Here is a 21263-nt window from a genome sequence, read left to right as displayed (position 1 = left end):
ATACCGCCTTGCTTTAGTAGGAAATACTTATTAGAAAACTTTTAGTTATAATGGTGTTGACTTTTATTGTTCCTGGGTGCAAGAATTCAAAGTGTTACTTTCAGTCCAGCATAGGCAGTGGCTAAAGGCTACAAAGAATCATGGAGAGAATGAAAAAGAAAATCTGAAAAACATCAATGGATGACCATGAACGGTTTTAGGTCAAATGGAGCATTCAGTTCTACCGTGCCATTCAGGCACTTCATATGGGTTTGGCCCATCATGGGATCCTTTTATGGATATGGATTTAATTAATTAATTATTTTTTATTTTTTTATTTTTTAATTTCATGAATTAAACAGAAGTTGCAAACTTACTTTATCTCTAATTGAAATAACCCGTTAAAAAAAGAAAGCTAGCCTAAATGCTATTATTTAAGACATTTCTATGCACGTGACGTCACCGTCGACCGTTACGACTGCTGTCACGTCCACTGAGTGGCAAAAGACTGAGCGGCAGCATTGGTTTTCAGCGTAAATGTCGCGGAGAACACACAAAACACATCCAAAACGTGAGCTTTGTGATTGACTGTAAAAATAGCTTTGACACAAACCCTGAGGTATATATTTAAGACGGCCGAAAGCTATAGAAAAAAGAAGCAAATGAATCACTGTAATTCACAGAAACAACTTCACTCTAGCAGATAAACATGGATTTAATCATTTTGTGTCAAATTGTTGGATTTTGAGGTAAAATCATACCTATTGTATTGTTATTGACAACTCATCAATTAGATATATTTTCCATCTTATATTCTGCATAATTGGGTGTTTTTAAATAAACAACACTGACAAAAACTATACTATAAAACTATATATGTTTTAAGGCTGGACAATATGACGATATAACATTGATATAAGTGATAACGCGGATTTAAACCTGCCTAAATTGTAGTTATTTAAAATATTCACAGGCAGATTTGCTTTATGTATTTCCCCGGTGTCGAAATCAGGCACATATAAATGTCAGGAAACACCACTCCTGGCTGCATGCAATATCCATGGATTATGTTTATTTCACAATTTGTAAGGAACACATTAAATTCCAACTTTTAGTGTAATTCGTCAGTTTTACTCGCGTTTTCGCAGTTTCCTCTATTAAATCCAGTCACGCAGCAGCTTCTTTTGCCACTCAGTCCAGCTGAGGGAGCGCGCTTTCGGCGGGAAAGTGACGTCAATGCAAACCTTCTGGTATAAAGTGTTCTTTAAAATTTAAATTCTATTGTCATGATCACTAGTGAGAGTGCCCTAGTCAGCCACTAGAGGGCACTCCATTCCGGACTCTTGTTTTCACCCCTTGGACTACATTACCCATACTCACTCCTGGACTCATTATCCCACTCATTGCACACAGCTGTTTTGTGTTTATTCATTAGTGTCTGTCTATTTATACCTGGTTTGTCTCTGCCCTTGTTATGGTGTCTTCACGAACGTTCCTGGTTTCTCTGTTTTGGTTTTCGTTGTGTTTTTCTTGTTTTGTGTACGGACTGTTATCATGGATTTTGACCCTTGCCTGTTTCTGGATTTACGCTTTGGATTACCCCAATAAATACCTGCAATTGGACCTACCCTGTTTGTCTTCGTGTGTGCCGTGACAGAAGACACCAACACTTTAGGATCCAGCAGGATGGGGATTTGGATCACTCCTCCAGCCACGGTGAGGGGAGCGGATGGCTCTTGTTCGGGCGGTGCTGGCTCTGCGACAGGAGGGGAGAGAGATAGGGTGTTTTGCCCAGTTTTTCTGGACATTTTCAAGAGGGCTGCGGTATAATGATGAGGCGTTAAAAGGGGTTTTTAATGTATGCCTTGATGACCCTCTGCCCCAGTGTGAGTTGGAGGGGCTCCAGACCCTGGATTTTTGGGGTTTTACCCATTATCTCTCCCGCAGAAACCGTGGGCCAACTCATGCTCAGCCAGAGCCGCTCTTGCCCGTGAGCCCGCCCCAGAGCCTGCTCTAGCCCGTGAGTTCGCTCCAGAGTCTACAGAGGAGGTGGGCACAGGTTCAGTGCTGCACTCACGTAAGAGGAGGAAGAGGAGGAGGAAGGCTTCCGTCATCCCTCAAGGCCTGGAAGCCTTCCCGGAGTCCGCTCCAGCCAGTGAGTCCACTACAGAGCCCGTTCCAGTCAGTGAGTCCACTCCAGAGTCCGCTCCAGTCAGTGAGTCCACTCCAGAGTCCGCTCCGTTCAGTGAGTCCACTCCAGAGCCCACTCCAGTCATTGAGTCCGTTCCAGTCATTGAGTCCGTTCCAGTCATTGAGTCCGTTCCAGTCATTGAGTCCGTTCCAGTCAGTGAGTCCGTTCCAGTCAGTGAGTCCGTTCCAGTCAGTGAGTCCGTTCCAGTCAGTGAGTCCGTTCCAGTCAGTGAGTTCGTTCCAGTCAGTGAGTTCGTTCCAGTCAGTGAGTCCGTTCCAGTCAGTGAGTCCACTCCAGAATCCGCTCCAGTCAGTGAGTCCACTCCAGAGCCCGCTCCAGTCAGTGAATCCACTCCAGAGCCCGCTTCAGTCAGTGAATCCACTCCAGAGCCCGCTTCAGTCAGTGAGTCCGCTCCAGCCAGTGAGTCCGCTCCAGCCAGTGAGCCCGCTCCAGCCAGTGAGTCCGCTCCAGCCAGTGAGCCCGCTCCAGCCAGTGAGCCCGCTCCAGCCAGTGAGCCCGCTCCAGCCAGTGAGCCCGCTCCAGCCAGTGAGCCCGCTCCAGCCAGTGAGCCCGCTCCAGCCAGTGAGCCCGCTCCAGCCAGTGAGCCCGCTCCAGCCAGTGAGCCCGCTCCAGCCAGTGAGTCCACTTTGGGTGAGCCACCGCCACACCCTCATAAGCGGAGGAGAAGGAGGAAAAGGGCTTCCTCCGTCCTACAAGGCCTGGAGACCACTTTGGTGGTTGTTCGTGGGTTACCGAAGCGCCTTGCCCTGCCGGCGCCACCGAAGCGCCTTGCCCTGCCGGCGCCACCGAGCGCCTTGCCCTGCCGGCGCCACCGAGACGCCTTGCCCTGCCGGCGCCACCGAAGCGCCTTGCCCTGCCGGCGCCACCGAAGCGCCTTGCCCTGCCGGCGCCACCGAAGCGCCTTGCCCTGCCGGCGCCACCGAAGCGCCTTGCCCTGCCGGCGCCACCGAAGCGCCTTGCCCTGCCGGCGCCACCGAAGCGCCTTGCCCTGCCGGCGCGACCGAAGCGCCTTGCCCTGCCGGCGCCACCGAAGCGCCTTGCCCTGCCGGCGCCACCGGCGCCTTGCCCAGCCGGCGCCACCGCAGCGCCTTGCCCTGCCGGCGCCACCGAAGCGCCTTGCCCTGCCGGCGCCACCGAAGCGCCTTGCCCTGCCGGCGCCACCGAGCGCCTTGCCCTGCCGGCGCCACCGAAGCGCCTTGCCCTGCCGGCGCCACCGATCGCCCTTGCCATCCGGCGCCACAGCACCCCCCTGCCCTGCCGGCGCCAGAGACGCCCCGTGGACTGCCGGCGCCACCGAAGCGCCTTGCCCTGCCGCCTGAGCAGCCCGAGCCTGCTGCCATCACCGAGCTGTCCGCTCTTCCTGATGCGACCACGGAGGTCGTCCCCGAGCTGCCCGCTCTCCCTGACACGGCCACAGAGCAACCTTGGTCTGCCCTGCCGCCATCGCCCAGATCTTCTGTACTGCCGCTGTCATCCAAGCCTTCTGCCCTGCTGCCGCCGCCCGGGCCGCCAGCCCCGCCGCCGCCGCCGCCGCCCAGGCTGCCAGCCCTGCCGCCAGCCCCGCCGCCGCCCAGGTCGCCAGCCCTGCCGCCACCGCCACCGCCGCCCAGGTCGCCAGCCCTGCCGCCACCGCCGCCCAGGCCGCCAGCCCTGCCGCCACCGCCGCCGCCCAGGATATCTGCCCTGCCGCCGCCGTCGTCTAGGCTTCCTGCCCTGCTGCCACTGCCCCGGCCGTTGGAACCGCTGGAACCCGCCTGGTCAGTTCCTCCAGCGCCGCCCTGGCAACCAGCCAGGACTCCAGACCCCAGGGAACCCGCCTGGTCAGTTCCTCCAGTGCCGCCCTGGCATTCAGCCAGGACCCCGACCCTCTTAGAGCCCCCGTGGTCTGTTCCACCGGCTCCCCCCTGGTCTTTGGTTGGGGGCTCTGGTCCTGGCCCACCATCCCTCCCCCTGATCCTCCTCCTGTCCACCTCCCTCCTGAGTTTTTGTGTTTTTTGTTTTTGTTGTCTGGTGGAGCGTCTGGTAGCCGCTCCTTTGAGGAGGGGTAATGTCATGATCACTAGTGAGAGTGCCCTAGTCAGCCACTAGAGGGCACTCCATTCCGGACTCTTGTTTTCACCCCTTGGACTACATTACCCATACTCACTCCTGGACTCATTATCCCACTCATTGCACACAGCTGTTTTGTGTTTATTCATTAGTGTCTGTCTATTTATACCTGGTTTGTCTCTGCCCTTGTTATGGTGTCTTCACGAACGTTCCTGGTTTCTCTGTTTTGGTTTTCGTTGTGTTTTTCTTGTTTTGTGTACGGACTGTTATCATGGATTTTGACCCTTGCCTGTTTCTGGATTTACGCTTTGGATTACCCCAATAAATACCTGCAATTGGACCTACCCTGTTTGTCTTCGTGTGTGCCGTGACATCTATAGAACCCCATTGAACCTTTTTTTTTCTCTGAAAGTGCATAATAAATATCAGTATTTAGACATAAATATTTTTAGACATTCTTGTGTGATACATTTAATATTAATCATAGACTGTAAAAATACGTTGGTGTATTTGCTAATGATGCCCGCGTGCGGTACCATGTGAGGGTAGAGCCGAAGTACCGCCGCTAACACAGAGAGGGCACTACACTCTACGACACAGGACAGAAACGGAACGAGCTGTGATGGGCTCATCTACTCAGCCTGTTTTTCAAGTCTGAGGTAGCCTACTCTTCCTCTATAGCCTACCTATATAATATGCCATAACTTCAACATGCCCCGCATATAAAATAAAATTAAAGTGGTTCAAAATCATGCCTTCATTATTAAAAATTTCATTCTCATCTTGCATTTCATTGTTTTGTTGCCCTTTAGCTATATAACAAAAAAGTAGCATTTTTCCACTATTATTATTCTTCAATTGTATTGTTGCGATAATTATAATATAAAAGGATAAAAATTTAGCAAACTGGAAATGAAGTAGCCTAAAAATGAGCAATTTTATAGCCCATAATTCACCAACAAGAAAGCATATAGTCTATAATGTATTCAAACATTATGTTCTCCAACAGAGAACTGTCAATGAAATGCAGTTCTCTTCCCCTTTGTGTTTGTGTCCCTCTTGTGGAGAGAATCTACATAATTTATTATCCTGTCTCCTGTGGCATTAAGACACACTGAATCCAGTTGCTGGAATATTTTTCAGGATATCAAAACAGGAAAATTGACCATTTAACAAATGATTACTTAACAGCCTCAAAGCTAGTCTTTGCTCAAAGGCTGACCAGCCTGTAAGTGAATATCCGGGGCACATTCCTTCAATCTTCACACAAACACGCGTGTGATCGGGACAGTACAGACAGGAGGTGCAGCTCCTCTCTCTTGGAATAGCCTATATACAGAGGTGCCATGAGCTAACCGAAGGCTTAAACTAGATTTTGTTCAATGGGTAATTCAGGTGAGTCACTGAGACAATCAAAATAAATGTTCGTAAATGATTTTGAATCTGACAGGTGATTTTTTGTTCTTTTTGCAATACTGAGAAAAGACAATTCTCATTATGCATTTGTTTCTAAAAATCTTCATGGAAAATACACTTCATATGTCAATCTTATAGAAGTTCTGTTTATGGTTGTACCAAGCAAATTACAATCTGCAAGACTTATTACTTAGAAAATCATGAGGCATTTCCCCATCAGCACTGTCACAAACTTTTTTTCATTTCCCAAAAGTCTAACGAGCCATTATCGGTTGAGTTTGCTGTGCCAAGTGTACAAAGTGTGTAATGATTAACTGAGGTGACATCTCTCCTGCAGCCCAAACCCTGTCCTCAGTGGATCAGTGAAGCCTTTGTGTTTGCTGTGAAATAATGTCCACCCACACTGCTCTGCTCCACTTCTAATCTTTCCTTCAGCTTTCACAGTCCTTTCCAGAGCACACCCGCAAAATATCTGTAACGCTTGTCAGCACAGCCATTTGAAAATACGACCCTTTTCTCCTCTCCGAGTCTTAACTTAATGTTTATGTAGTTGAGAGGAAGGTACTGGAGGCTGTAAATTCATTGAATGACAGTAAATTCAGCACAGAGCTCTTGGCTTCATTTGGTATCCCATCAGCTCTCTCTCTCCCCCCCTCTCAGGGGTGTGTTGTGGCAATCTGGAGGAGCAGAAGGGGCTAATGAAGATGGGCCTTTGTATGGTGTTAGTAGGGCATGTGAACTTCCTGCTGAGCGCTCTGGTCCATGGTGTGGTGCTGAGACACTTCAGCTTGCAGCGGGGACAGGCCATGGAAAGCGCCATTTCTAACGTCATAGCTCTGACAGCGGGCCTGCTGGTGAGGCAACTTGATCTTATCCACCAGAGGAATATTTTGTCCTGTCTTTTGCATACTGCAAGCCATTTGTTTACAGAGTATTAAAGGTGCAATAGGTGATTTTTTTTGTCATACTGGTTGAAAGTCTCCTCATATCCTGATAGCAATCATGTTAAACGGTCTAAATGTATTTTTATAAATATATATCGTTTATGGAAGGCGTAGGACCATAAAATGTTCATTCAGTCATTATATTCAGTCCGAATGAAATGATGTCCTACCAGCCTGCCAACGTATTTATCCATTCCCTCGCACACCGTTTGCGCAGACATCATATGTCATGCAGAGTATAGACACGGTGACAGAGCACCGCAAACAAGCAGCATCCACCTTTAACAGTTCCTCCAAAACAACGAGCTTATGCTGCGTTCACGCCATAACTAACATGTTATTAAGAGATGGCAACCTGTGACGTTCTAACCAGAGCTGTTCACATCTTCAGACTCAGAATTATGCGTTTCCATGTCAACAGTATCAACACCGAAATGAATCTGCAGCAGTCAGGTACAAGCTCTCTAAAAGACACAAACACACTAAAGGTGCGGTTACACTGCACTTTTCGTTCCATTGACTTCCATTCAAACGCATGCGAATGCGTCAGACCGGAAACGCAAGCTTGTGCGAAAAATTTCGCATTTCGCTGCGTTCCAAAGTTCAAGTTTGGTGAACTCTGACCTGCGAATTCGCATCACGTGAAGACGTGCAACCAGTAGAAGATCGATTCGTCGCGGCATGACCTCTTGGTTGAATTAAAAGAAATATATTTTTGCAGTAAAGTTGAGTAGGTTCTGTATTTTTACAATTTAAATGTATTACTTTAAGTTATATGTTGAATTTATGTTTATAAAAAAGACGCTGTAGACCGTGACGTTACAGCATCCGAAGAAATTTCGCACCTTCAAAGTCTAGTGTGACCGTGGCTTAAGCCGACGCCGACGAACTAGTGGCCATGAAAGCACACTGCGGGGTTGGCTCACGTCGGCAGCTTCTGTGTCCAAAGTTGCCCTGACACACCAAACCGACGCTAAACAGCCGACGGCCAAGTAGCACGTCAGTTCTGCGCCTGCGTGAGATGAAATGCCTTTCCGTACCAGCAGGCAGCAGTAGCTGAACAGCCAATCAGAATGATCAGACAGACCAACGAGCTCCAACGCCAATTCAACATTTCGAATCGGCCGAAAAAAAGCCGATGATGACCAACGTAAGCTGACGGTACGGAACACACTGAGAAAACTTAGTCGGTCTACAAAGAAAAACTGCCCCACACACACACTTAACGATTGTAAGGCCGATTATGAATGTAAATTGATACTTATGACTGATCGCGCTCAAACACGTCCAGTCAGAGCCAGTTGCGCTAAGTCTGCGATTACAGTCTGTTCAAATTCCATGTGTAAGTATATAAATCTGCTTCAGGAGCAGGAAACTATCGCTTGTATGTTGAGCGCAGTCTTAGAATGTTTTAGGTAGTCGTTAAATGTGTGCCCGGCTTAAGTTGTTTATGTTCATTATTATTGTATTGTTATGTGCTTTGAGACATGAGATAGTTTAACGCCGTCTCTTGTAACGCTTTGCAGAGAGCAGCTGCGTTGGAGGAGGCGTGGCTTTGGAGACACTCTGAAGTTAGGGTGGGATGTTATGATTTGATTTTGAAAGCTAGCTCACTATTGCTAGCCTCTCTGAAAATGTCCTATTGCACCTTTAACTAGTAAAATAACCACAGATGTAGTTCATTAACGTGTTCCACTAATGTTTGACAAACCAGTGGCCACATACTTTCTGTTGTAATCTAATGATCTTTCATTACAACTCTTTTTTGTGAAATATTTAGCTTGAAATGTATGCTTGGCTATTTTTCTTTAAAATAAATTTTACATTGTTTTCATTTTGCGTGTTTAGATCAATTGCATTAATTTATTTTCTAAATATTTGCATTCAAATATTTTGGGGACTGAGAAGAAATCATAATAATTTGCTGTTATATTTATCTAGGGTGTCATTATTGGGATATTGACTATTGTTCTGTCCAAAAATGGGAAGAACAGGCTACTGGTAAGTAAGACCCTTCTAGTACACAAATTATGTTTCTCAGTTATAATATATTTACATTTTGTAATTGAAACTACACAGATTTTCTTGTAATGCTTCACAGACAAAAACCCATGAAACCTCAGATCATATTTCACTTCATAATCAAAAGAAAGAAGTTTATTTAAAGGATTAGTCCACTTTTAAATAAACTTTTCCTGATAATTTACTCACCCCCATGTCATCCAAGATGTTTGTCTTTCTTTCTTCAGTCGAAAAGAAATTAAAGTTTTTGATGAAAACATTCCAGGATTTTTCTCCTTATAGTGGACTTCAATGGGCACCAAACAGTTGAAGGTCAAAATAGTTTCGCTGCAGATTGTTCAACACGATCCCAGATGAGAAATAAGTGTCTCATCTAGTGAAACCATCGCTCATTTGCTGAAAAAATTGAAAATTATATACATTTTAACCAGAAATGCTCATCTTGAACTAGCTCTCTTCTTCTTCTCCTCTATTAGAATTCCAGCAGTGTAGACAGTGCTAAGCGTAATACTGCCCTCCACAGGTCAAAGTTTGAACTCATTTTTATGTACAATATGCTAGTTCAATAGTATATAACAATTAGTTACTTTGGCCTGTGGAGGGCAGTATTATGCTTAGCAGTGTCTACACTGCTGGAATTCTAATAGAGGAGGAGGAGAAGAGAGCTAGTTCAAGATGAGCATTTAAGGTTAAACTTATATAATTTTAATTTTTTTTTCAGAAAATGAGCGATGGTTTCACTAGAAGACACTCATTTCTCATCTGGGATCGTGTTGAACAATTTGAAGCAGTGAAACTATTTTGACCTTCAACTGTTTGGTGCCCATTGAAGTCTACTATAAAGAGAAAAATCCTGGAATGTTTTCATCAAAAACTTTAATTTCTTTTCGACTGAAGAAAGAAAGACATGGACATCTTGGATGACATGGGGGTGAGTAAATTATCAGGAAAAGTTTATTTTAAAGTGGACTAATCCTTTAAGACCACTTAGTGGTTTTGTTTGTATTGACATTAATTTTATAAAGCTAATTTCTACCTCATATTCTCATAAAAATATGAGAATAATGAGAAGATATTACTGTAATATAAAATTGTGACAATGTTGTGTAATGATATATAATAAATATATAATTTAAATTGTAAATATTTGTTATATTATTATTAAATTTCACCATTAATCTATTGAGAATAATGGCCTGAGTTACAAAATGCTACATATTAAGATAATGAAAATTTGAGGGGAAATATGCTTAACCGTCAATAGGCTATATAATAACATTTGACCTAAAAATAATAAGCTTCATATTCTTTATGTGAAATTTAATTTATTATTTTCTTCTTTTGATTTTGGGGTTAAATGTGACATTGAACATTATATTTTCATGAGATTTCCCCTCTCATCATGTTCTTATAACATAGACATGTGCTTTAGATAAAAGAGAGATTTGTATTCAGTAAATGCATGTTTTTTTTCTGCTGTTGGTCCACAATGATTGCACAAATACCTGAGGAATTTCAAAAAAGTTTCTTTCAAGAAAGAATGAGAACAAGCCCATGAAAGTGTTGTCATTGATTTATGTGTTTGTGCTTTCTCTGTCAGTTTCCTCTGTACGCTTTTCTCCCTCTCGCTTCTTTCTGCCTCTTTGACACACACCTGCTTCCTCTCTCATTCATCAGAGTTTGTGTCGAGCTCACTAGCGTTTGATCACTGGCTTGTCAGAGAGCTTGCATGTGCCTTCAGAGCTCAGAATTTACAAATCCCTTTGTGATATAGAAAAGCCTGCAAGGAAAATCCTTTGCCTGGCACTTGAGTTTAATTGTTCTTTGCTAATACTGTTAAAACTGCTCTCTTGTATTGTAGACCTTGTCACTGCTCGTGTTAAGTGCTGTAGCTGGTTTAGCGGCTGCCGCCTCAGTCGTCGGCCTGATGGTGTCCTTGGTAAAGACCATAATTCATGGTGACAAGAGACTACTCGCTTACTGTGGCTACAGTGATGGCAATGGCAGAAGTCACCTAACCATCGCCAATGAGTGTCCTTTTGACCCCACTCGTATTTTTGTAAGTACCAAAGGAGAAATGAGAGAAAATGGTGAATGGCTGGCTGCATTTCAAAGTTGCAAATAGATTTCTGGTTCACCAGTAATTATATTCTGGGTGCCTAAATATCGAAACTTTTATATTAAAGGTACACTATGTAATTTTTTTTGTTCAAAATTTAAATAATGAGATACATTATCAATCCTTATTCCAAAATGTGTTTTTGTCTTACACTGATTTACTATAAACTTATTATAAGTATTTATATTTTAGACTTAAATCTTCCTTTTTGCAGGAAATTGCATACTCGCCCGTGAGTGTCTCGTCATATTCGTAAATAGAGAAAAGTTGCTCCGGCTACTTTGACGCATATATGGTGTGGGAGTGGCATAGGTTAGTTGTTACAACAAGTAAGAAAGGTTGTCATGAAGCACGCTAAATCACGAACCTCTGGGGAATCACTCGTTTAAAAAAATGCAGAACAGAGGAGAGTCTGCTGGCAAAATGAAACACGACAGAGCTCGTAATAAAACAAGAATCAACATTGGCTTGGCTTTTCAGAGATGCCAAGAACTAAGGGATTTGAAATTTTGTAAAAGCAATGCAGAGATGGTGTTTTTGGTCACACTTTAGATTAGGGTCAAGTTCTCACTATTAGCTAACTATTAACTACGACTTTTGCCTCAATAAACTCCTAATTACTGCTTATTAATAGTTAGTAAGGTAGGCATTTGGTAGGATTAAAGGATGTAGAATATGGTCATTAATATGTACTTTATAAGTACTAATAAACAGCCAATATCCTAGTAATATGCATGCTAATAAGCAACTAGTTAATAGTCTGAATTGGTCCCTAAACTAAAGTGTTACCATGTATTTATTACTCAACATTATCTTTTGTGAAGAGTCATATTCAAGTCAAGTCAAGTCAAGTCAAATTTATTTATATAGCGCTTTTACAATTGGTAATTGTTTCAAAGCAGCTTTACATATTAGAAGCACAGAAAAAAAGGGAAGTGGTTAAAACTGTACAAACAAGCGTGGTAATATGTAACATATACAAGATGGTGCTACATTAAGCCAATGTCGGCTGACTTCCAGGGGTGGAAAAAACCCCTAGGAGAAAAACCCAGCGTGCTAGCACTGGGAAAAAAGTCCTAGGAGGGAAAAAACCCCTTGGAAGATATATATATGTAAATGTATATGGAGATCAAAATCTGAATTGTACATTTTTATTATAGAGATTAAAAATCGATTATATATAAATATATGTAAGCGGATACGGGGATCCTGGGCTACGTTGTAGTCAGGTCCAGACGCAGGTTCTCCATCTGACCTGGATACGGCCTGGATCCAGCACCCGGCAAACCTCAGGATAAGCAGAGAGACAGATATTAGCGTAGATGCCATTCTTGTTCTGATGTATAGGTATATCTAGTGTTATAGGAAATGTTCTCGGTTCCGGCCGACCTAATTATTGCAGCGTAACAATCCTTTAACGGATTTGAAAAATGTTAATGTATTGATAATGTGTTATGTGTATGCAAGAGCAAAGAGATGTGTTTTTAGTCTAGATTTAAACTGACAGAGTGTGTCTGCTTCCCGAACAATGCTAGGAAGATTGTTCCAGAGTTTAGGTGCTAAATAGGAAAATGATCTGCCGCCTTCAGTTGATTTTGATATTCTGGGTATTATCAACTGGCCTAAATTCTGAGATCGCAATAAACGTGAAGGACTATAATGCATTAAGAGCTCACTTAGGTACTGGGGAGCTAAACCATTTAGAGCTTTATAAGTAAGTAGCAAGATTTTAAAATCTATACGATGTTTAATAGGGAGCCAATGTAATGTTGACAGAACTGGGCTAATATGGTCATACTTTCTGGTTCTAGTAAGAACTCTAGCTGCCGCATTTTGAACCAACTGTAGTTTGTTTAAAAGCCGAGCAGAACAACCACCCAGTAGAGCGTTACAATAATCTAGTCTTGAGGTCATGAATGCATGAACCAACTGTTCCGCATTTGTCATTGAGAGCATATGTCGTAATTTAGATATATTTTTTAGATGGAAGAAGGCGGTTTTACAGATACTAGAAACATGACTTTCAAATGAAAGATTGGTATCAAAGAGCACACCCAGGTTCCTAACTGAGGACGAAGGTTTAATGGAGCACCCGTCAAGTGTTAGAGAGTATTCAAGGTTTTTTCGTGAGGAAGTTTTTGGTCCAAAGATTAGGAAATCAGTTTTTTCTGAATTTAATAATAAGAAATTTCTTGTCATCCAGTTTTTAATGTCAGCTATGCATTCTGTTAGTTTTGTGAATTTGTAGGTTGAATTTGTATTCATCTGCAAAGTCACGCAGAGCCTAAGCACAACCAAAGCAATGTTCTTCTGTAAAATGCATGCAGTTTTGTTTTTTAACCGCTAGAGGGCCGAAGGTTACATAGGCCTCATTTACACTGGAGGGCTTGGTGCCCAATTCTGATTTGTTGCCTATATCCAATTTTTTTTGACCATCCGTTTAGACGTTCTTTCAATTGTGACCCATATCCGATTCATGTGCTTACACTTGCCATGCCATCTGAAACAACATCACGTTCTTGCGCCACACATGACATATCCTTGAAAACAGATTTGTTTCTGTACGAGCCTTTAATTTCATCTTGAACTGACTGTTCTCCACAAAAGGTGAGAAGGCAGGTAACTTCAGCCGTCGACCACTGCCCTGCATTTTCCTACTCCATGTTTCCTGCGTTGTTGTCATTTACCACCTCCACACATGCTTCCTCCTGAGAATAATATCACGTCATTAAAGGTGCCCTAGAACTTCTTTTTAAAAGATGTAATATAAGTCTAAGGTGTCCCCTGAATGTGTCTGTGAAGTTTCAGCTCAAAATACCCCATACATTTTTTTTTATTCATTTTTTAACTGCCTATTTTGGGGCATCATTAACTATGCACCGATATATAGGTTGCGGCCCCTTTAATTCTCATGCTCCCCCGCCCCAGGAGCTCGCGCTTGCCTTGAACAGCATAAACACAGTTTACACAGCTAATATAACCCTCAAAATGGATCTTTATAAGATGTTCGTCATGCATGCTGCTTGCATACATTGGATCATGTAAGTATAGTATTTATTTGGATGTTTACATTTGATTCTGAATGAGTTTGAGGCTATGCTGCGTGGCTAAAGCTAACATTACACACTGTTGGAGAGATTTATAAAGAATGAAGTTGTGTTTATGCATTATACAGACTGCAAGTGTTTAAAAATGAAAATAGCGACGGCTCTCTTGTCTCTGTGAATACAGTAATAAACGATGGTAACTTTAACCACATTTAACAGTACATTAGCAACATGCTAACGAAACATTTAGAAAGACAATTTACAAATATCACTAAAAATATCATGATATCATGAATCATGACAGTTATTGCTCCATCTGCCACTTTTCGCTGTTGTTCTTGCTTGCTTACCTAGTCTGATGATTCAGCAGTGCACATCCAGACGTTCTGACCTTGTCTAATGCCTCGATTATGGGCTGGCATATGCAAACATTGGGGGCGTAGACCCCGACTGTTACGTAACAGTCTGTGTTATGTTGAGATTCGCCTGTTCTTCGGAGGTCTTTTAAACAAATGAGATTTATATAAGAAGGAGGAAACAATGAGTTTGAAACTCAGTGTATGTCATTTCCATGTACTGAACTCTTGTTATTCAACTATGCCAATATAAATTCAATATTTAATTCTAGGGCACCTTTAACCGCAGAGAAGTACCAAATTGTCACAGTTTTAATGACGTACCGCTGTGCCTCAGAAAATCTGATCTGCCTGTTTGCATGACAGTCGCATTGGCACATATCTGATTTATTTCCACATATGAATGAGGCCTGAAACCGATCCGAAGTTATAGAACACATCTGGAGAAAAAAAAAAAAAAAAAAAAAATCGGAATTGGGTCACATTTCAGCGTACCTTTAACATTTATAATGGCTAAATTGGGTTTTATTGGAATTGCCAGTGTTGATGTCAGTATTAAACTGCTGCTTTTCTGATGTATTTCATTGGATTTCATCATATTGTGCTCATTAACTTAAAACTCACAAATGTGCACAGTTACAGTTGTAGAAATAACCTTTTCTTTTGTCATAATCCCTATTTTTAGATATTCAAAGGAGCACAATGGATCTGATCATTTTGTTCACAATGAGAATCTCTACTCATTAAAAGTGCACTTAGTAATTTCTACCTCATTAAAAAGTTTTACAGATAGAGAAATTAATGTGAATTTTTGAAGTGATGTCAGTAGCCTAATTGGAGCTGAGATCACATGATCAGCCAAAAACTACTCGTTTTATCTCAGTAACCCCATTGTTATTGGACATGTTAATTAATGGAATAAACTAATTATGGCACAGTGTAATAACCCAATTTAATGGCATTGCTGCTTCCAAACCATAGGTGTCAAGGTGACTGTATATGGGCCAGTACACAACATAAAATAAAATACTTTAAAATGTGTAGAGTATGCTAGAGTGTGAGTATACAGTATTGTTTACAAAAAGATGTTAAGAATATTGGTAATTTTGTAGGTGATGTTAAAAGGTTAGTTCACCCAAAAATGAAATTTCTGTCATTTATTACTCATCCTCATGTCGTTCTACACCCGTAAGACCTTTGTTCATCTTCGGAACACAAATTAAGATATTTTTGATGAAATCCGAGAGGTATATGACTCCTCAATAGACAGCCAGACCACTTTCAACGTACAGAAAGGTAGGTTCAGGGTTAAAATTTTAATGTTGAAATGTTAAAGCGACAAGAATACTTTTTGTCCACAAAAACTAAACAAAAATAACGACTTTATTCAACAATTTCTTCTCTTCCCTGTCAGTGTCCTACACAGTTGATGCATAAGCACAGTGCAGCACTTCCATATTTACAGACTATTTTAACAATGATTTTAGTAGTAGTAGTTATACAGCTGTCTATGGAGGAGTCAAAGAGCTCTCGGATTTTATCAGAAATATCTTAATTTGTTTTCCGAAGATGAACAAAGGTCTTACAGGTTTGGAATAACATGGGGGTGAGTAGGCTGTTTTGGGTGAACTAACCCTTTAAGGTGTTTCTCATTTGATGGTGATAAAAATCTAGTATTTATTTTTGATGTAATTGTTATATTTGCTAGTTAAATGTTAAATGGGTTGAAAAAATTCCTATGTTTGAAAAAATAAAAACTGACATTAAAAATGAATTTGGAAAAAACTTGAATGCAATACAAATATGCAGGTTCAATATTGTAGCTAATGTACCCTTGTTTGTACAATCTCAATAATAAAAAATAATAATAAAAAAGTATAATGAACAGTAGGCTACAGCAAGGTTGGGGTTACAAAATTGTTCAGAAAAAGAGTAAAACAGTAAAAAAAAAAGAAAAAGAAAAAAGTGCACTGGTCACGATCACCCGGTGCACTCACAGTAAACACGTGTAATCGCAATAAATGAAGGCTAATTCTTTCTCTCTCTCTCAGAGCACCACGATTGTTCTGTGGGTCCCGTTGATACTAATGAGTGCAGTGGAGATGGTGTTCTCCTGCCGCTTATTTAAGCTCTCCATCTCCTACCTCGTTCAGCCCTGGTGCCTCCGCAAACAACATTTCCAAGATGAGAACAGATTGGTATGTGCTGGGCGACTCTGCACTGATACTCAAGGGAGATAAAATTTGCACTATTAAAAATAATCAGCGCTTTAGAGTTTCCATGTGTACTGTACATCTGACAACTCATGCTGTCCTTCTAATAGATGCTTGAGAGAATAGTAACACGTGTGTGTGTGTGTGTGTGTGTGACTGACTCACGGTCCCCCGTATGCGCGCGTATGTGTGAGAGAGGGTGTGTTCGGTGACTCATACTGCAGTCATACTGTAAAGCGGCATCACTGTGTTCCTTTTCAGATGAAAACCCCGGGAGCGTCCGAGCCCCGCTACGCACCTCCATTCAGTCGTTATGAAGGAGACGAGGAGCGGAGGTTGTCCGTTAGACCCCCAGAGCGGTACAAGCCACCCTGCAACTCTCACCCGCACCGTTCCGTGTCCTCCGGCCAGTACCGCCAAAACCTCTCCTCATCCCCGTTCAACCGGGCGGCGCTGGAACGGTCCAGTATCTGGATCTGAATTTGAACCAGACCGTGGCCGGCCATTTTAAAGTCTTTGGAAGACAGACCAATGTTACATGCTTGTAGAGTGTGTTGTCTTTATGAAATATACCTATATATTTAATAGCGTCTGGTTTATGCTGTCCAGAGAGAGAAAAGTGAGTGTCAGGTTTTGCATACTTTGGAGGGTAAAAAATTCCCCACATGGCATTAATAGCCTAAATGCTGAAATCACCAATAACTAGGCCTATTAAACACAATAAATAATATCTTAATGAAAATGGAAAATATTTAGAAAGGTTTCTGAGACTCTATTAGCTCACTATAAAAATTATAACTCACTATAAAGTCAATAGAAAGTCTCTACTGTAAAATAAATAAATAAATAAATCAGTGAAATTTACGGTAAAAATATGCTAGCAACATTTTAGATTTCAAGGTTTAGTTCACTCAAAAATTAAAATGTTGTCATTTATTACTCACCCTCATGTTGTTCCAAACCTGTAAGACATTTGTACATCTTCAGAACACAAATTAAGATATTTTTGATAAAATCTGATGGCAGCAAGATAATTAACACTTTCAATGCCCAGAAAGCTACTAAAGACATATTTTAAACAGTTCATGTGACTACAGCGGTTCAACCTTAATGTTATGAAGCGACGAGAATACTTTTTGTGCGCCAAAATAAAAAACAAAATAACTTTATTCAACAATATCTAGTGATGGGCGATTTCAAAACATTGCTTCATGAAGCTTCGAAGCTTTACGAATCAGTGGTTCAGAGTGTGTATCAAACTGCCAAAGTCACGTGAACCATTGAAATTTCAAAATGTTTCGAAACACTTTATGATGTATCAAAACCTCGTTTACTGAAACCATTGATTCGAAACAAAAGATTTGTAAGGCTTTGAATCTTCATGAAGCAGTGTTTTGAAATCGCCCATCACTAGATATTGTTGAATAAAATCATTATTTTGTTTTTTTGCCACACAAAAAGTATTCTCGTCGCTTCATAACATTAAGGTTGAACCGCTGTAGTCACATGAACATTTTAAATATGTCTTTAGTAGCTTTCTGGGCATTCAAAGTGTTAATCTTGCTGTCAATGCAGGCCTCACTGAGCCATCGGATTTTATCAAAAATATTTTATTTGTGTTTCGAAGATGAACGAAGGTCTTTCGGGTGTGGAACGACATGAGGGCGAGTAATTAATGACAGAATTTTCATTTTTGGATGAACTTACCCTTTAACTTAAATTTACAGTAAAAAAGTATTTAATTAACTGATATGTTAATATAATGTCAACCTATTAAAGTCTGTTTTGTAATACACTGGTGGCAACCAACAAAAACAGGTGATGATGAGAAAGTCACATGATGAATCACAGCTCATCACAAGCAGCTTTTACACAAGCTGAGAAAGTAGTACTACTATATAAAAGATGCAGTCATTCCCACAAACACAAAACACCATCATGGTAACACACACGACACTAAAATAATGCAATAAACATTAATTTAACAAGATTAGATGGAACATAAAATGTACATAACTGATAAGAAAAAAATTAAGAAGCATAGTTTCAATGAAAATACATCAAATGTGAAGTGGCACACATGAAATTTGAGAATGCCGTTTACAGTTTTTCACTGTAAATTATACGACTTGTTCTTTTTCACTTCCAAAAACCTACTGTTAACCAACTGTTTTTACTATAGCATTTACTATTAAAATCATGATCGTTTTTTTTTTTTACAGTGAATGTGTGTTTGTGTGTTCATAGAAGAACAGATTATGAAGTGTCACGCAAATATGTAATACTAAAGCCTGTAATATTCTATAAATTGTCACTGTGAAGTGAATATAACATTTTAAAATGGATTTAGTAGGCCTATTTATATACCAAATGTGTTCTTTAACTCAGGATTATTGCATTTGAAATATCACAAAATTCAGAGATCTTCATTAGTTGCAATTTTCAATTCAAAGAAAATTTGAATGCATTCTGGGAAATTAAGTTTTCTATCTATCTATCTATCTATCTATCTATCTATCTATCTATCTATCTATCTATCTATCTATCTATCTATCTATCTATCTATCTATCTATCTATCTATCTATCTATCTATCTATCAGCATCTTCAACTTTCAAACTTAAAGACTTTCAAACAGAGTTTCTACTTGAATTAGTTAGGCTACATATATTTCTTTGAATTTCAACTAATTTCTTACATTCCTATTCACACTGAATTTTGCGTCTTGTTTGCTACTGACAATCCAAATTCAGGAATCGTTTAGGAATTTTAAAGGCATTCTCAATTCAGCTCTGAATGGCGCACAACCCTGCGTAATACCTTTGCACTTTGTGATCACATGACCAGGTTGACCAATGTTGTTCCTGACACAAACATTAACTGTAGGTGCAGGACAGCGTTGTGTAAGAATCACTCTCAGGCGACATTCTAAACACAGAAGTATATTTTTCAACGTCAGTAAAAGGGGACAATCATTATGTCCTCGCATGAGGTTTTCATGCAACATAATAGAGGAAAGTTGCCATAGAGGGTGCAGCATCAAATATGGTCTCGGTACAAATATGGAAGCTACACATGTATTGAGAGTGAGCATGTATTGAGTTCATGAGCTAATAATATGTTTGTAGAAAGCAGGAGCACCTGGAGAACTCAGGCCATGGAATGTCAGTAATTGCATAAAACGAAAAGGAAAATCAAAGCAGTGGCGTTCTCTTTACACCTGTTCGTTCAAGAGTGAAAATAAGCCCTTAGTGATCGCTTTCAGTATTCAAACTCTTTATCTGAAGGTGGGACATGATCAAAAATTATAGTGTTGTACATTCCGGTCTATGTTGTTGATGAAAACCTAAGCATGATTTTGAGTACCATACGATGCAGGATAAAGGTGTCATGAGCTGCTTCAAATCGGGAATCAAAAACTTACTTGCATACAAAGATATCGTATTGAACTACACAAAGTGATACTATAAAGTTAGCACAGACGCATACATACACCAGAACATGCAAACCTTCACTCTTGCGTATACAAACGCGCATATAACCGCACGCACACAGATGAAGCGCTTCAAATGATATGTGCTACCAGTGTCTTCCATTTAAAACACGACGGAATGTATCCCCTGAAGCAAAAATTTCCCACAATGCATTGAAAAGCCTTGAATTAATAACAACTTACTCATAATACATCACCAAGTGTCTCACATCTCGGTTCAACAGTAATAAAATCACCCTTGGTAAAATAAACACCATAAAAATGCAACCCAAAAAAATAAAATAAATAAAGAAGTATGGAAGCAAACCACATATTTACAACAACAACAACAACAACAAAAATAATAAAATGAACAGAATTCAAGAATGGGATCCTCAGCCTTCTCTTTGTAAAATAAAGATCATGAGCGCCAGAGCAGAAAAATCCCAACATTCAGTCCATCAGTCCACTGGGTCAATTGGAGACTAAGATTTGGATACTGCCTGAAGCTACATAATACTGCCGTAAGATGCATGTGAGTAAAAAGACGACTATAACTGCCTTCCTCTGTATTTCTAATATGCATTTATACTGTATATACACATAAATATCAATATAAAAAGTAGAAGGGGAACTGTGCCCTCATAAAACAAAGGGGAAGAGAAACAAAACAGCACAGATATTAAACACAAAAGGGTTGTGAGGGTTGGGGAATGTCAGGAGCGCATGCACGATTCCTAAAAAGGAACATTCCTTTTTCCAAAATCTGGACACTAGAACACGATCAGCCGCTTTTTTTTTGTGTGCGGAGTCAAGCACTCCACTAGCAGAGACAAGGACGGATGACACGCAGCAGACAGAGGATGTCTTGGCAGGTGTTGTCTTTGTTTCTTCAGATGTACGCATGTCCTTTCTGGGAAAAACTGAAAGTAAAATTGTTGCACTTTTTTTTTTTTTTTCTTAAAACTCTTCTGTCTGGAACACAAAGAAGAATGAGATATAAGAGCTTTCATGCATTGAGTGCCGGTTGTCTGGAGTGACTCAAAACTGCGAAGCGCTGCTGGGGTCACACTGCAGTAGCCGCACAATGGAGGGATCACTTTTGGCACCTTTTATGAACTCTTCCAAAGACAACTTGCCTAGAAAGGGAAGACAGAAATGGTTAGGAGAGAAGACACTGCAAGACCTGACCTGACAACTGCAAAAAACTGGGTTTGATTTAGTAAAAATAAATAAATAATAATAATAATAATAATAGAAATTTGAATTGCGATATGATAAAAGTTCAACTTGAAAGTGCATTTTTGGTCAACTTTAGTTTTAGAATGCAGTCAATGTGACTATTATTGGGTAACACTTTACTTTACAGTGTCTTTGTTACACGTTATATGTACTTAAAGGGTTAGTTCACCCAAAAATGAAAATTATGTCATTA

General features: G+C 40.9%; 2 protein-coding genes across 4 annotated transcripts in view; one reads left to right on the top strand and one right to left on the bottom strand.

Moving 5' to 3' along the window:
* The first annotated feature begins 5348 nt into the window (after positions 1–5348).
* Positions 5349–17295, top strand: tmem54b (transmembrane protein 54b). 3 transcript variants are annotated; one of them, XM_067412059.1, is made up of 7 exons: positions 5349–5635; positions 6317–6510; positions 8127–8177; positions 8542–8601; positions 10484–10681; positions 16196–16342; positions 16619–17295. In XM_067412059.1, exons 1-7 carry the CDS (start codon positions 5623–5625, stop codon positions 16835–16837), a joined length of 882 nt encoding a protein of 293 aa, XP_067268160.1. In that variant the 5' UTR covers positions 5349–5622; the 3' UTR covers positions 16838–17295. The 3 variants fall into 3 exon arrangements, with proteins under 3 accessions (XP_067268160.1, XP_067268161.1, XP_067268162.1); XM_067412060.1 differs by lacking the exon at positions 8127–8177; XM_067412061.1 differs by lacking the exon at positions 16196–16342.
* Positions 17296–17934: 639 nt separating this feature from the next.
* Positions 17935–21263, bottom strand: part of hpca (hippocalcin) — a 47650-nt gene continuing 44321 nt past the window's right edge. Inside the window, exon 5 of the mRNA XM_067411816.1 lies at positions 17935–20967. Coding sequence (XP_067267917.1) covers positions 20870–20967 — 98 coding nt within the window. The 3' untranslated portion in view covers positions 17935–20869. The remainder of the gene's footprint in view (positions 20968–21263) is intronic.

This window comes from Chanodichthys erythropterus, chromosome 15, assembly GCF_024489055.1.
Source record: "Chanodichthys erythropterus isolate Z2021 chromosome 15, ASM2448905v1, whole genome shotgun sequence".
NCBI classification, from domain to species: Eukaryota; Metazoa; Chordata; class Actinopteri; order Cypriniformes; family Xenocyprididae; genus Chanodichthys; species Chanodichthys erythropterus.
This window is presented reverse-complemented; position numbering and strand designations above follow the sequence as displayed.